Source organism: Daktulosphaira vitifoliae, unplaced genomic scaffold, assembly GCF_025091365.1.
Source record: "Daktulosphaira vitifoliae isolate Bord-2020 unplaced genomic scaffold, ASM2509136v1 Scaffold_4, whole genome shotgun sequence".
NCBI lineage: Eukaryota > Metazoa > Arthropoda > Insecta > Hemiptera > Phylloxeridae > Daktulosphaira > Daktulosphaira vitifoliae.
In genome coordinates this window covers 20778800-20795687 of record NW_026099575.1, presented here as the reverse complement: position 1 = coordinate 20795687, position 16888 = coordinate 20778800, and the positions used below count along the sequence as shown (strand labels likewise).

General features: G+C 25.5%; 1 protein-coding gene across 3 annotated transcripts in view; it reads right to left on the bottom strand.

Annotated features, from left to right (window-relative positions):
- LOC126905607 (myosin light chain kinase, smooth muscle-like) overlaps window positions 1–16888 on the bottom strand; it is a 55815-nt gene that overhangs the window by 21249 nt on the left and 17678 nt on the right. For all 3 annotated transcript variants that reach the window (XM_050685489.1, XM_050685490.1, XM_050685491.1), the window contains 12 exons: window positions 16678–16844; window positions 16220–16605; window positions 15819–16154; window positions 15462–15634; window positions 11198–11291; window positions 10632–10780; window positions 10345–10566; window positions 10027–10268; window positions 9277–9449; window positions 8928–9195; window positions 8603–8830; window positions 7536–7668 (listed from right to left, as the gene is read on the bottom strand). In XM_050685489.1, coding sequence (XP_050541446.1) covers window positions 7536–7668; window positions 8603–8830; window positions 8928–9195; window positions 9277–9449; window positions 10027–10268; window positions 10345–10566; window positions 10632–10780; window positions 11198–11291; window positions 15462–15634; window positions 15819–16154; window positions 16220–16605; window positions 16678–16844 — 2571 coding nt within the window. The remainder of the gene's footprint in view (window positions 1–7535; window positions 7669–8602; window positions 8831–8927; window positions 9196–9276; window positions 9450–10026; window positions 10269–10344; window positions 10567–10631; window positions 10781–11197; window positions 11292–15461; window positions 15635–15818; window positions 16155–16219; window positions 16606–16677; window positions 16845–16888) is intronic.

Sequence of the window (16888 nt, the reverse complement as noted above, 5' to 3'; positions counted from 1 at the left end):
ATTCTTAAAACGTGATAATTTTAAAAGCCATTTAATAGATTATTTTAAAAATTTTATAAATCAACTGTTTAACTACAAAAAAAATGTAATAAAAAATTTGGGACAGGCTAAACAAAGTATAATTCTATAAAAAAAAAAAATTCCAAAAGCTTCAATGAAAATTTTTAATTACCAGATGAAACAATGATAGGAATTTATGAAAAAATTATCGAAATCGTTGAAGGAAGCCACATATGTGTTGTATGCCGAAGACAATATATTTAAGTCAAATTATGAGTTTGTATTATATCTTTCAACAAAGTTGAAAGTTAGAATTAGAAACGCGGTTTATACTTCAACAGTTATTTAAAAATTTATCAGGAAAATATACTTAACAGATATTAATTTAGCCTTAAGGACACAAAAATAAAAATAAAATGAAAAAAGAATTAAATATTTATTATTAACAATTAAAGATGTTTCTAATTTAAAAGTCTATATAAAAAAATTCAAAAAGTACTTTTAACCAGTAGATAGTCTTTTCTTTTTAGTATGATTATCTAGTGACTAACTTTCTATAAAAATCATCTATCCTTTAATTTAAAAAAAAATAATAATAAAAAAAACAAACAATATAAATGCTTTTTAAGACAGACTCTTTGTATTATTCTTTATCCTTAAAATTGCTAATATGATGTATGTAATACTATTCATTTTATAAACTAATAAATATAGTATGTTCAATAATATTTCCTAAAATCTTACTTCTAAATATTACCGCTACACTAATCCTAAGAAATTATTCACCTTAAAATTTCTGGAATGATGTGTCGTAAAATAAAATCCATAACAATTGAAATATTAATAAAATTATACATTACAACAGGTTGGATTTATTCTATTTTATTATAGTAAATTATTTTCAAGTTATTAATCGACTGAGAAGTACAAATACATAACACGGCATAACTGTACTGTACTGTAATCATTTTTAAACGGAAATATTACATGTCCACAATGTTGGAAATCTTAAACATACTTTTGTAAGAAATAAATCACTAATACGCATCAATTATAAACATATGTAATCAATTGTTCTCCTCTATTTCCTCGCCTTAATCCCAATTACTTGGGGTCGGTCAATCAATTGCAAACAGTCGCTTTAATGCTTAAAATATATAAATATATTTATTTATCTGGCACAAAATAAATTGTATTAAAATCATTAAGTATTTGATTAATTAGGAATTTTATGGTTTGCGTGACTATTCGAAGATTAAGTGATTAAAATTTTCAATAAAAATAACAAACCGGTTATTAATATGAAAAATAAATAACTTCAGGGCTCATTATGTGTAAGCCGATTAAACATAGTGCGTGTGAATGTGGTAAGAGATATAAATGGCAACATAAGGTAATTCCATACGTGCATAAAATGTCGATAAAAACTGTAACTGCAATACGTGACTAAAAAACATTTCCTCGAATATTCGTTAGAAGCGTCAGTAACTACTCCAATCGATTGGCTTACAAGCTAAACGATCACAATCGTTTCACTTTATTGGAATGGTCATTGTTTCTTTGGCTAGATTACTCGGGACAAATTATACCATATGTAGTCTATGAAACCGTTTACTTCATACAGTTAGCACAAAAAGAGGAAACAACTAAAACGAGTAATTAGCCCAAAAGAATCACTCCTCGCTGTTATTACTCTTAATTATTAAACTACAAGCGAGTTATTGTTTTTTAACTTTTCATATCCCAATGGACATTTCCCTCTATTAATCGAATCGCTGGAGATCCTCGTTCAGCGATTCCAGTCATGTGCGTCGTGTACGTCATCAATGTACGTCCGTAAATAATAAAATTCGTCATTGCACACCACCGGTAACATAAATAAAATGTTATGTAAATGAAAATTTGTACCATTTTTGGTCCATAAACCGTCTTTGTTTACGCACTTGGCGCGTTTATGATTCGTATCATGTGTGATGTAGCACAGGTTTGTTCACATCGTACACGTACCTATCATTATTAGTCACTGACCACAACTCAAGTTGTGTTAACACTCGATTCTTCCAATTCATCATGTCGACTATCATGGCTACAACATAACACTAGGCGCAAACTCAATTAGGAGTTTCATTTTTAAATCTAAATAAGGTCTCGTTGATTTGGCGCCAGTATTTAACATTATGAGTTTCTTGCCTTTAGTGCACAGAAATCATGTGTAATAAAATTTCTATGTGTTTCAATAATAATGACGACGATACAAGCCTAAAACTGAGTAATGGATTTTTAAGTGATAAAAATTATAGCCTATATTTTATAGAAGTTACGTTTAAGATGAAAAAATTGGAATTTTGCGATTCTATAAGTTAAAGAATGATTACTTTTTATTAACAAAACAAATGTTGCGAATTTATTGCGTTGCTAAAAAAGTGATCAAGAGACAATCATATATAGTTGCTATTGTTTTATGTAAAATAAAAACGATAAAAAAACGTTATCCTGTTGTAGATTGTGATTTAACGTCTCTAGCAGAACAATAAACGTTGATTATACTTAATACACCGTCATTGTACAATTTATAAATATTATTATACGGTACACACTGGATTTTATTCGAAAAATTATTACCGTTTACAGATTTTCAAAACATTTACTTGTTCTATATAATACAATAATATAGAAGTACGCGCATTAATCATACATAGTAATATTGAAAAATAAAAAATATTACCTCTGTTAAGCATAGATAACCAAAAAAAAATCTAGCTAAGATAAAGATAATTCCATAAAATATATATCTAGGTTCAAATACACATAGCTTTTTAGCTTTGATGCGAAGCTGAAAAGGTATTGGTTTTACTATGATGTGTTTTTTTTTTGTTACCACTTTTTCTCAACTCTCACCAAAACGATTTCTTTTAATGATACGTTGAAAGCTCACAAATCGTATCTATTCGAAAAAAATTCCATCGTTTCCCGTAAATGGGAGAAATCTCCAAAAAATTTACAAATTTATAAATTTGCTAATTTTCGAAATTTTTTCAAATTTTTTTTTTTAACTGCCATAACTTTTTTAAAAATAACCAAATAAATATAATTTTTTTTTATAGATGCATGATGTCTTCACTTTTCATTTGATTTATTTTTTTATAAATCTGACCCTTTACCTGCCCACCGGGAGGATTCAAAATGACAACTTTTTCACAATAAATTAACTTCTGAAAATGTTGCGAGAACTCTGACACTTTATATATATCTTAAAAAAATTTCGGACNGGAACTCTGACACTTTATATATATCAAAAAAATTTCGGACTTTATTTTATCTTCACAGTTAAAATAGTTACCGAATGCTATTTTTGTGTGAAAATTCTCGATTTTATANAGAACTCTGACACTTTATATATATCTTAAAAAAATTTCGGACTTTATTTTATCTTCACAGTTAAAATAGTTACCGAATGCTATTTTTGTGTGAAAATTCTCGATTTTATATTTTACATTTTTAACATTATAATGATATAACTTATTGAAAAGTGTATGGATCAACACAATTTTTTTATGAGAAATAATATTTTTTAATAATCCCTCTTTCATTCGACATAATTTATCTTAATCAGGATATAAATAATGAAATAACAAATCATGTAGCTTTTGTAATAATCCACCAAGTTTTTAAAATTAAACACTATCTAAAGATTTACATCTTAGCGTTTTTTTTTTTATAGTGATTTTAATCACTGTCAGATATCATTATACTTGACCCAACTATGCCACGTCACCTCTGTGCCGTGACCCCCCTGTGCTGGGTTTTTTTAAAGATATTAGCATTAAGTATACATTGATGTATCTTTACTATATACTTAATGATAATGAATAATTCATTAAATATACACTTAAGCATACCCTGGAAAAAATTTTTACTCTAGTTACCCCTATAATAAAAATTTTAAGCTAAAGTAAAATCACTCTGTTTTCAAGAAAACAACATTATGATTACTCTAGCAAGTGAAATTGACTTAAAATGTATAAAGACTAGTACTACTACCTATAATTTATAAATAAACAATCAAGTATTCATAATTAATGATTCTACGTTCACGTAATAATGCAATTGAACAAAATATATTTTTGTCAGAACATTTTGATCCATAGAAAAAATTCAATTATATTACTTTTTCATTACAGTAAAATTTTTAATTATTCAAAATCTAATCGCTTTTCTAAGGCAAAAAAACTCAAATTAATTTATAATTTTTTAAAATACGAATACTCGTTCAATAATAATATTTTTTATAAACAACCATCTAAATAGTAGTTTCTTACTTGGTTTTTTATTTTAAATCTTGTTTTGTAATTTGTAAACGGTACCAATAGGTGTAGTATGTTCATTTAACTTCAACTAAAGTAATATGTTTGGATTTGAACAATTATATGAAATAATATAGTTGCGAGGAAAAAATTAATGACCTGTATAATGTATTGTTTATTTTCAAATAGATAAAAATAAAGTTGATGTCATTATTAGAAGCGGAACGAGAAAAATTTTTTTTGGCTCTAGGAACAGAGAACTACTTATTTTAAAACATTTGCAACTATGATGACGCGTTTGTAAACACTTGATGTACAATTTTTATTAGAAAAAGAAAAAATTATTATGTGATATTTCCTATTCTATATAAAACATATACACAAAAGGACAATAATATTATTAAGAAATTTAACGATAACAAGTGGTTATCATTGGTTTTACATCATAATTCCGTGCTGTCAAAAATAGCTGAATATATACTACCGAACCGAGCGCAACAAGCGGACAATTGTGATAGAGACAGTAAATAAAAGTGTTTACTCCCAGAAATATCATAATATTGCTTGATTGTAGGTAAAAGAAAATGTCAACTAAGAAAATTAAAATAACTGATATTATAAAAATAAAAATGAGAAATATTTTATTTATCTTGATGAGTATACATTTTATCTAATATAGCATTTAAATACTGGTTTCCTTAATTACTTAGATGTGATACAAGTTTAGTATTTTTTTTCTAATTATTACTCAACATTGATTAATACACGACTTTTTTTTTATCTCATTTACTGATATATTTTATAATTTTCTACAATTTTACTATGTAAATGATCTTTAAAAACCAACACTGTCCATATTCTCTATTTTTTCACTGTTTAACTTAACAAAGTTAAAATATATACTAAGGGTCTAAATTTAAAGGAATGTATGAACCAAAATTAGGAGTTTTCGATTATAAGTCTATTTTAACCATTACACTAAATATTTTTAATGTAAAAATTATGAAGCATTAATTATATCAAAAGGCATATTTTTTTAAAGATAAAATACAATTTTTTCATAACTTCAATGAAAACTAAAAATTTAATTTTGTTCCTCTGTAAAATAAGAAACTGAATGATACGCTCTTTATTTCTAAACCTTCAACACATAAATTAACTTTTAATTTATTTTAAAATGAATTTAAATTTAATAAGTTAAAAAAGTTTCCTAGTTTTAGTTTTTAGTTATCAAACAAACGATTTCCATACACTTAACAATGAACAATGACAATGATAGATTTAAACAGTTTCACAATAGTTCCAGATATGGGTCCAATTATCAATACATTATCCGGATAATTGTGTGACTACTGTCAACTACAGAAATGGTTTTCAGACGTCTCGTTATTTTCCTTTTAGTTTTGCATTCCCATCATGGAAGTTTAAAAAATGGTAAACACCGTAGCTTAAGTATGCCTACATTACTGGACTTACTTTGACATAACTACCGTGGTTGCTATAGTGACATTCACATCAGGATGTGGTAATGCCATAAGAACACATAACTTCGTCAGATAAACTAGCCATAAGTTTAGTCTCCAATCTATTAGCATAGTTACTCTGGACAATGTTCAGACAAGGATTTATTAGGTTTAACACGCTATACCAAAGTCACACAGTAAACTAATATATTAAACTAAAAAATTGTTCAAACGCTGAGCTGTTATTTCAAATGATCAAATAAACCTCAATATAATGCAATGAAAGTTATAACAGATAAAAAATTATAATAAAAAAACCCAGCACAGGGGGGTCGCGGCACAGTGGTGACGTGGCATAGTTGGATCAAGTATAATGATATTTGACAGTGATTAAAATCACTATCAATAATAAACGCTTCGATGCAAATCTTAAATAGTGATTAATTTTAAAAAAATTGGTGTTTTATTCCAAAAGCTACTTGATCTGCTGGTTTCTTATTAATATCCTGATTAAGATAAAGTATGTCGAATGAAAAAGAGTTTATTAAAAAATATTATTTCTCATAAAAAAATTGTGTGGATCCATAAACTTTTCAATAAGTTATAGCATTATAAAGTTAAATATAATATAAATAATAAAGAATTCGAGAATTTTCACACAAAAATAGCATTTGATAGCCATTTTCGCCGTGAAGACAAGTCCAGAGGTCAAATTAAAGTATATTACATTAGCTTTAATTTAAGATATATATAAAAGTGTCAGACCTTCCGGAACATTTTCAAAAGTTATGTTGAAAAAGTAAATTTTTTGTGAAAAAGTTGTCATTTTAAATCCCCCCCTGTGGGCAGGTTAAGTGTCAGATTTACAAAAAAAATATACCAAATGATAGGTAAAGACATCAAGCATCTATAAAAAAAAAAATTATATTGATATGTTCATTTTTGAAAAAGTTACGGCAGTTTTTAGTAAAAAAAATTGAAAAAATTTCGAAAATTAGCGATTTTTAAATTTGTAATTTTTTTGGAGGTTTCCCCCATTTACGGGGAACGAGGGAAATTTTTTCAATTTTGAAGGGTAATGTCTTCGACTAGATACAATTTGTGATCTTTTGACGTATCGTTGAAAGAAATCCGTTCGGTGAGAGCTGAGAAAAAGTGGTAACAGACACAAAAAAAAAAAAAAAAACACATCATAGTAAAACCAATACCTTCTCAGCTTCGCATCGAAGCTAAAATAATAATAGATGTTAAATAATAGATAATAAAAAATGTTCACTGAACTGGGTAAATGGTCCAGACACTGAACAAACTAAGTTTTTTTAATGTATTAACTTTTAAATGTTACAGTTGAGTAATTTGTTAAATAGTGATGCAAGACTTTAATAATAAAATTTAAATCACTAAAGGCAATATTTATAGTTCATTCTAATGAATAAGTTTTGCTGAAGTTATCAAAATAACACATATAAGAATAGCTTAAAATAACTTATTAAGAAATAACTATAAATACGACCCTTGTGTTGACATTTAAATACGCAATGCGAAATCAAAATTCGGTTCAATTATTATAGGGCCTTCTCGAAATAATTCAATAATCTTATAAGATTTTTTTAATTTTATATACCTAAAAATATTAAAATTTAAGAGTATATAAAATTATTTGATTGTAATAATAAACTTATTGCATAATTTTAAAATATAATAAATCTTTAATTGATCTCATGCTGTTAATTAGTCGATAAATAAACAAACACTTATATTTTCTTACCTTTAATCCATCTCGAAGCCAAGTGATCTTTGGTGTTGGATCGCCCACGATTTCAGAATCTATAATTACCTCACTTCCTTCTTCAATCTCTTGAAATTTTGGCTTAACAACAAATTTTGGTTTTTTTGAATACCTGGAATAATTATAAAAATATATATGTTTAATGTTGTATTTTGATATGAAACAATTAGGGTTCTTCAACGATATCGGTATTTCAATTCATATCGATATCACCGACTTTTTTAATAACTTTTCCCATGATATCGATTATTTTTAAAAATTGCTATGATGGAAAATTTTTTTTTATTATAAAATATATTTTATTTGATATGAGCACAAAACAGTTTGTGATAATGTTGTAATCATTTTTATATTAATATACACTATGAAATATAGTATTGAGATTAGACGTAAAATGATATTAATTGATACATTAATTGATTAGGTTTTTTATTATGGCATTTATGTTATCATTTTTAACAAAACACTAACAAAGTAAGGTATGAAACAATAACTGATTGAAACTCAATCTGAAAAACAAAATAAAATTATTAAACTCCCCAAAAAAAATCCCTATTAGGTGATAGTAATGAAGTTGATGTTTTATTTTGTAAAAGAAGAAAAATTGTTTACAGTTATGACCCAAAACAACAAAAAAAATATAAATAGCACTTATATAAATTTTTTTTTAATCAAAACATTGAAACTATAATAGTTTTATTAAAAAAAAACACAAATACGTCCATTTAATAAAACCAATTTATATTGATAAAATCTTGTAACAAAAAAAGCTTATTTCTTCATAATAAAAAGTCATTTGATAATATTTGATTATCATTATGAGTTGTAGCTATTAACTATTTTTTTAAATATTAATATCATATCAAATTTTTACAACTATGGTAACTTAACGTATTTTTGAAAATAAAGAAAATGATTAAAACATTTAAATATTAAATAAAAAAATGTTTTTCGATATTGTCGTATACTATTGCTGAAATTAGGTACGTTATCGATATCAAAAAATATATCGTTGACGAATCCTAGAAAAAAATATATAAACTAACAATCCTGCCGATGACAAAACAGGTATGTCACCAAAATCCTTGTGTTTACGGTCAATTACAATGACGTCACAAAAACTTTCTACCGTACCAACATCATTTGACGCTTTCAACAAATAAACACCAGTATCTCGTGTTGTGGCCTCTGCTATTCTTAGCTCTAATTTACCTTCATGATCTGCAACAATATCAACCCTACGTCCATTTCTTAACAAAACTCCATTTCTGAACCTAATAATAATCAAAATATAATAATCGAAATTTGTAATTAATGACCTAATTAAAATATTTTCATTTATTAAATATTACACTACATTAAATAACTTACCATTCTGCTTTAATCGGACGGAATGAATCTACTTGGGCACGCAGCGCTAAAGCATCAGTCACTTTTAATTCCGCGGGTAAATTATATATAAATTCTGGCGCAGGAGGATCGCCCCTGTGTTTAATAATTACTTCAAGCAGACAATTAGTAAAAGACGATCCCAATTTATTTGTGGCTGTTGCTGTGTAAGACCCACTGCTGCTCGCTTTTACATTAATAAGTTCTAAAGAACAAAAATTATCTGAATCTTGAGTTATATTTACATTTTCTGTAAAAATTAATAATGTTTAATAATAAAAATAATATTTGATTAAAAACAGAAAACTATTTATGAGAAACGAATTATTACCTGTCGATGAAGTTATTTGTTGACCATCTTTATTCCACGTTACAATTGGTATTGGTAGTCCAGTCACTTGACAAGACAATCGAACAGTTTCGTTCGCGTCAACACGACGGTTAATTAATTTTTTTGTGAAATTAGGTGCATTCTCTATATATTCATTATCTCTTAATAAACACCTAAAAATTATACTATTAATTATATAAATGCATTAATAAATTTATATATTACATTTAAATAAATTATTTATTTATAAATTTTATTAATATATTATAAATACATAAAGAAGACAATTTATTAATAAATATTATTATAAAAAATAATAAGGCTAAATATTTGTGTAAAACATAAATATTTAAAACAAAAAAATGCAGTCGTGTTTAATTACCCATTTACCTTATAAAAAATGTGTTGAATCTTTAATTGCTTGGCCTGTTGCCAATTATCTTAAAATTATAGAATAAGCACGTGGGGTAAAAATGTTCTAAACTACTTTTGATATAATTTATACAAGATCCCAACTAAAATTAAATTACAAACATAGCAAAATAAATTCTAATATAAATTTTAACGCATTTTTGTTTAATTATTATTAAATTAAAAAAATAGTAATAAATGCTCCGGTATAATAATAATTTTATTGAAAAATTGTTCCGTTGGCTAAGATTTTATTTGATAATTAAATATCAATATATTTAAATAAATTAACTGAAAAAAGCTCTTTAATTTTTATCCCAAAAATTTAATTTCACTTACTCGTGAAGCTTTTGTTCAGCTTGCACAATTTGTCGATTAGCGATTACTTCAACAACAGAATATGTACAGATTCTTCCTTGAATATTGGTCGCTTCACATACGTAACGCCCATTGTCTTCGTCAGTAGCATTAGTTATTGTTAATGTACATTTACCTTTTTCAGTGTACTCTTGACAATATTTTTCTGTCACCAACTCACCGTCTTTAAACCACACTACTTGAGGTTTTGGTGAGCCTTGTACCTAAAATATATTTTTTATTCATTCAATGAACCGATCATTAATGATTATAGATTTAAACAACAATTATATCACTTACGTGACAATGCAGTATTTTGTTGTCATTTATTAAAACTTTAGTTTCTCCTGGTAAGGGTTGAATAAATTCTGGTAAGTGTTCGGGTTCAAAAATATCTATGTAATTTGACGTCGATATTGACTCTCCCCAGCCAAATCTATTCCTAGCTGTTACTCGAAACTTGTATCCTGTATTGGGTTTTAAATTATATATATCCAAATTATTTGAGGAAGTCATGCCAACCTATAAGTTAATATAGCATTGTATTTCGTATAGAAAAAAATTTGTTGGTAATCACTCTTAATTACTTCTTTCCATAGACCTTCATTATCTGACCAGGCTTCCACCTTGTACACTAAAACTGCAACATTTTTTTCAGGTTTATCCCATTCAAGTGATATTCGATTCTTGCCCCTATCTGATACTCTCGGTATACCTTTAATAGGGCCCGGAACTTCTAAAAATAAAAAACAAACAATTACTATAATAGTTGTTACCTAAATTGTCGTTCCTTTAATTGTTTTTTTATACCTTGATGTTCACATAAATACAATAAAAAATCAGTTGTTTTAGTTCCTTTATGTAACCATTGATCCCTTAAAAGTTGAACACAACTATCGGAATCCTCAGGATTTACCATGTTTACACTTTTTTGCTTAAAGTTATTAATTTATTAAGAAATATATATATTTAAGAATTTTTCGGAGAAATTCGCTACATATGTAGGTATGCTTAGACCGATGACACCGAACTAGTGTTAAAAATAAAATAGAGACATGGTAGTCCTCGGGAAGTGCCAAAAATAATAGTTGTTTCACATTTTATCTATCCCACTAACCCTACTTTCTCATTCTATAAAATCATTTTTGCTTACCGTTCATATCACTATAGATGTGAAAATACTTAGACCAACTGATATTTGTTACCCCGGTCCTTGGTGGAGTCAATGATCTTGCTCGTTTCCTGACCTAAACACCAAATTGTATATTGTTTTATTAATTATAAAATATCGAAAAACTATATAAATTAAACATTTTTCAAATAAAAAGGACTAACATTCGTAAAATGTCTTACACAAATTTTTATGAACTAAAATTAAGAGTCTTATATATTCATAAAGAACAACATACTTTTTAAAAAATATTGTTTTTTATTTTCACAAAGTCTTTAAAAAAAACTTTAAGCTAAATATAGACATATTAGTATCAATAACTATTTGTTTATAATATTAATATTATTGATTAGAAAATTACATGCTATAATCATTTAGATAAATTAATAAACAGAAACAATTTTTATTTTTGTATTCAACAGAAAAATGATGTATATAAAATTATTTTTATAATTAACTTAATTATTATATACACTGACTTAGCTGATATAAAAGATCATTCATTCATTAAGTTTCAAAATGATACTTATTAAAATTATAAATATTATCACTGGGGTTTTTAGCTGTTTTACATTCTTTATAGAGTAAAGACTGGAAAAAGATATAGTTTCTATACAATTTTATGATTTTCTGATTAAATAAATGTCTAAATAACCCTCACTTACCTTAAATCCAAAAAAAGAAAAAAAAAACATTTTATCGTTAATATAAAGAAGATACTTAAGATAAACTATGCTCTTTATATAGAGTGATCGGTTTATCATAAACCAGTAGATTACTTTCAAAATATTGAAAAAATGATTTTTGATTTCTATTAGTTATATATAGTTTTTGATTTATCAACTAATAATTACTATTTAACTAGCTTATAAAATAGGAAATAATCTAATTAAAAAAATGACTGGTCTATAATAACTTTTGAACCAGTATTTCAAAAGTTATTAATAATTTAAAGTAATGATTAGTGGGCGTTACTATTTTTAATTAATAATTTCCTGACCGTATTTTTCGTCCCATCTAAAAATGAGAATAGCATCCTAAGTACTGGTCCAAAAATTGTTCTCAACCGGTCAGTTTCTTAATTGGATAATTTTCCAATTAATAAGTTAAATATGTAAATAAATCTACTTAAATATGTATGTTGCCATAAAATAAATATAGTTGACATCCCTATATTTTATAAAGATAATCCTAAAAACTAATAAATCAAGAAATATATGTAACTAAAAGAAATCAAAAATTATTTTTTTAATATTGTTTTTATTTTGCGACTAATCGAGTTTTTTTCGTTCATTATTGTTTTAAGCTTATTTTAAAAATTATTTTTAACTTTTTAGTTCGATATGCTTTAAAAGCATGTTTTTCAGTTTTTTTAAACTTTATTTATTTTTCACTTTTTAGTTTTTTATGACATCGCTGTCACAGTCACAGAATGTTTATTGTCAATTATGACTATCAATAGATATAATTTCTGTATTGCCAGTTAGTGTATTTATAAACTCACAACAGTGTGTCTTACTATCATTGATAATAAAGACTGTATACCTATGAATATCGTCATAAAAAAACAATTTGAAAACTGCGTCCCTAGCATTTTGAAGACCTTTTTTTTTTTTTTACTCATTACTTTATTTAGTATTTATTAATAAATTATATTTCATTATCATACTAATATTTAAAAAAAAAAAAAAGAGGTGGTATTTTCCACCGTCCTCATAAAAAAAAGTAGTTGGGGTGCGCAAAAAAATTTTAAAAAAAGTAGAGGAGCTACGTCCCCCTGCGCACCCCCCCAATTCGAGCACTGTATATATATATATATATAATATTGATGATATATACGGATGTACGGGTACGAAAACCAAAAATAAAATTATACAGGAATAGTGTTTTATCGTGTGGTGAGGGGGGTGGGGTGAATGCGTTACGACAGTCTAGTCTCAAGGCCATGAACGACGGGATAACACGTGGCGCGTGGAGAGTTACAAACATACATACAGGTGAAACTAAAAGAAGCGTGTTAAAAATGTTTAGTCATAACAAACTTAATTTTAACGTTAGAACAGTAATGCCAACCCAACCAACAGACGAAAAAATTATGCTAGCAATAAAATAGATAAATTTATATTTTATTTATTTTTTTAATATTTTGAAAATTTAGTAAATGTATCACTCTAAAATCTATTTTCAGCTTATAAAATAATTTATTGATTGGTCACCCATTGTTAAAAATCTATTTTAAGATTTTTAATAAAAAAAAAAAAAGTTATTCCATAAGAGTTGTGAGTAAATAAGTTTTATCGTCATTCTATGTTTATATCTAGATACATTTTAGAGATCTTTACTTAAAAGAATATTTATAAAATTTTGATTGAGCTGAACATTTTTAATTTTTCAGATATTCATTATAATATTATCATATTAATAATACATAACAACTATAAACAATATGTTTTATTATATTAAAATATATACAGTGTTTAAAAAGTAAGAAAACGAGTTTCAATTGCTCTCATTGTTTGTAACAAACCTGTTTTCTAGAATATCTAAAAAGTGTCGATTAAAGATAAAATAATAAGAAATAAGATTTATTTCTGATATTTAATAAGGAATTAAATAGCTAAATTATATTTCTATAAATTATATATAGCTTAATAAGTCGGTTAAATATAATTGTATGATTTAATAGCATTAATTAAAATATTTGATTAATTATTCAATTATTTCATTCAAATTTCTCGCTCATGTGTGTATTTAAAACAATTATAAAATTTTAATTTTTTATACTTGTTGTTCTAATAGCCAAGGAATAATAATTTTTAAATATTTTTTTAATATAATTTATATATTATATAATTTATAAATACTTTTTAACTTGTTGAGATAATTTAAGATAACTTTGATTAAAAGTAATTCTTTTTTTTTAAGTAACATAGAAATGTTTGGAATAAAGTTATAATATTATTGATTCTAACAGTATTTGAATTATTTTTAAGCCTCTTATTATTAAAAATTCATTGGAACATTAAATATATTGCATGTCTCACACTCACACCTAGAGTATTTAACCATATTCAAATTTTTTTTTGTGGTTTTAAAAATATTTAAAATTAATTAATAAATTAAAGAAAAAATTAGGGTAGATGTATTTTTTCTTGAAATACAATAAATCAAAGAATTTGTACTTCATAGAAGTTATTGCCAATTTATGATTTTAATAGTTGCTTTGCTATTTATTTTGTTTTTTTGTTTTCAATATTGAACAAAATTATTTAGAATTATGAAATATTATATTAGTAAAATATGAAATGTTCATACCTTTAAATTCTTTTTTAATTGTTGTTATATAATAAAAATATTATTCCATACTATAGTTCAACATACTTCACAACTAATGTTTTGAAAAGTATATAAGGACGATACAAAAGAATTTATTAAAAAAATAAATAAATGAATGATAGAATAGTTATCAAAAGTTTTCACAAGAAGTTCATAGTTTTAAATTTAAAATACTAAAATTTTATTGACACATTTTCAATGATATATTAGAAAAATAAAAATAAAAACCATTTATAGCTCTATTTTTCTTAATCTTTATTTCATTCACAAGTTCATGAAAATATTTTAATTCAATAAATTATAAACTAATTTAGCCTTGTTTTAATAAATTAATATGGCATTTAAAATAATATAACTAAAAAACTATCACAGACAATAATTATAGTAATATATATAAATATATATAGAAGTACACTGATGTGAATTATTTAACAAAAAATTGAAATATTTCAAATATAAATATTAACAAATATATAAGTAATTCATTTTGCTTTTTAAAGTATACAATTATTTAAAATAAAAAATACATAAAATGAAAAAAATTTGGCAAAAACTTTAAAAACATATTTTTCTTCAACTGTTTAAATAAAAATAATATTAAACAATTAAGATATTTCAAATTAAATTAATGACTATATTATTCTTGAATCAATGATTTAAAATGTACACTTTATTTTTATAACATAAATAGATACTCCAACTTAACTAATAGCTTAAAAATATCTATTTATTTATATTATATACTTAAAATAGATGATAATTAGTTAATATTATTAGTGAAAAAACTATTTTAGCTGGGCTATATTACAACATCAGTATTTTAAATATTTTAACTACAAAAATCTTTTGTATGTATAAATACGTCAAAATTTCTTTAGCTGTTTGATAAAATCTGTAAGCGATCACTTACCCCAACTGTCACAAATATTCTATCTGATCCATAAACATTTTTAGCAATAATAAAATAAGTTCCAGCATCAGATAGCTGTGCTCTTTTTATAGATAACTTAACATAATCATTTACAGTTTCTTTTGATGATCTATCTAAAAACGTAATGTCTTTAGCTCCTTTCATCCAAATGACTAAAAAAAAAAATGTTCTTTAGAAAATATAATTAACCCGTGTAAAAATAATTTTTTTTTTTTTTAGATATATTTCTTGTTGCTTAGAATTAAAGATTTTTTTGAGTTAATTTCAGTGAAATCTATTATACTAAAATGACATTCATTTTAATCACTAAGTGTAATCAAAATAACATGTATATACCTTGTGGTTTGGGTTCTCCTGCAACTCTAAAGGAAATGTTTATGTCTTCTCCAATGGTGACACTCAAACGACTGTTTGGTTTCGATACAATAATTGCAGGCTTTACACCTCTGTGACCAGCAAAATCTTGTTGTGAAACTACTTTGATGTGCTTCTCCAAATGGACACTTCCGTATAAATTACAAGCTCTACATATGTATGTACCGCTATCATTGACAGTACTTTCTCTCACTAATAGCGTGTATAAATTACCCTCATCAAGATATATGTATTTGTTAGATATTAGTGGTAATGGTTTTGATTCTCTTGACCAAGTAATATTAGGCATTGGTGATCCTATAAAAAAGTTGTTTGAATAAAAAAAAGCAATAATTTAATCTTTACTTAAATAATTTTCTAACCTTGAACTTTTACTTGAAGAGCAATTGTACCACCATATGTTGCAACATCATCTGCAAGTATAGAACTTATAAATTTGGGATATTTCGATATCTCATCTAATGAGTGCCAGTCATATTTTGTTTTTAATCGTAAATCATCGCTGTTCCATACATGTAATTTATCAAAATACTTTGATTTATAGCCATTGTTAGAAAAAGATGATGTTAGTTGTCTAGTTATTAATGATGCACCAAATACTGTTGGAGATGTGTATACTGTAAGAAACGCTCTAGTAGTAACTCTATCTTGTGTGTTCATTGCTACGCAAGTGTATTCTCCAGTATCACAATTTTGAGCATTTTCAATAACTAATTGCGCTATACCATTGTCATATTTTGTTTGATATCTAAGAACAAAATTAAATCACATAAATATAAACAAATTATGTTTTAATTAATTCAGTATTTAAACTGTTTACCTCATAGAAGCATTATAAGTATAGTTATTTAACTTTTGACCTTCTCTGTACCATTCAACTTTAGGTTCTGGAAAACCTGTTACGCAACACCAGAACTTCACTCTTGAACCAAATGGTACATTTTGATCAATCAAACGGACGCAGAAATAAAGTCTTCTAAATAGTTCCTGTAATTAAAAATAAGTATTATAGTAACTCAATAATATCTAAA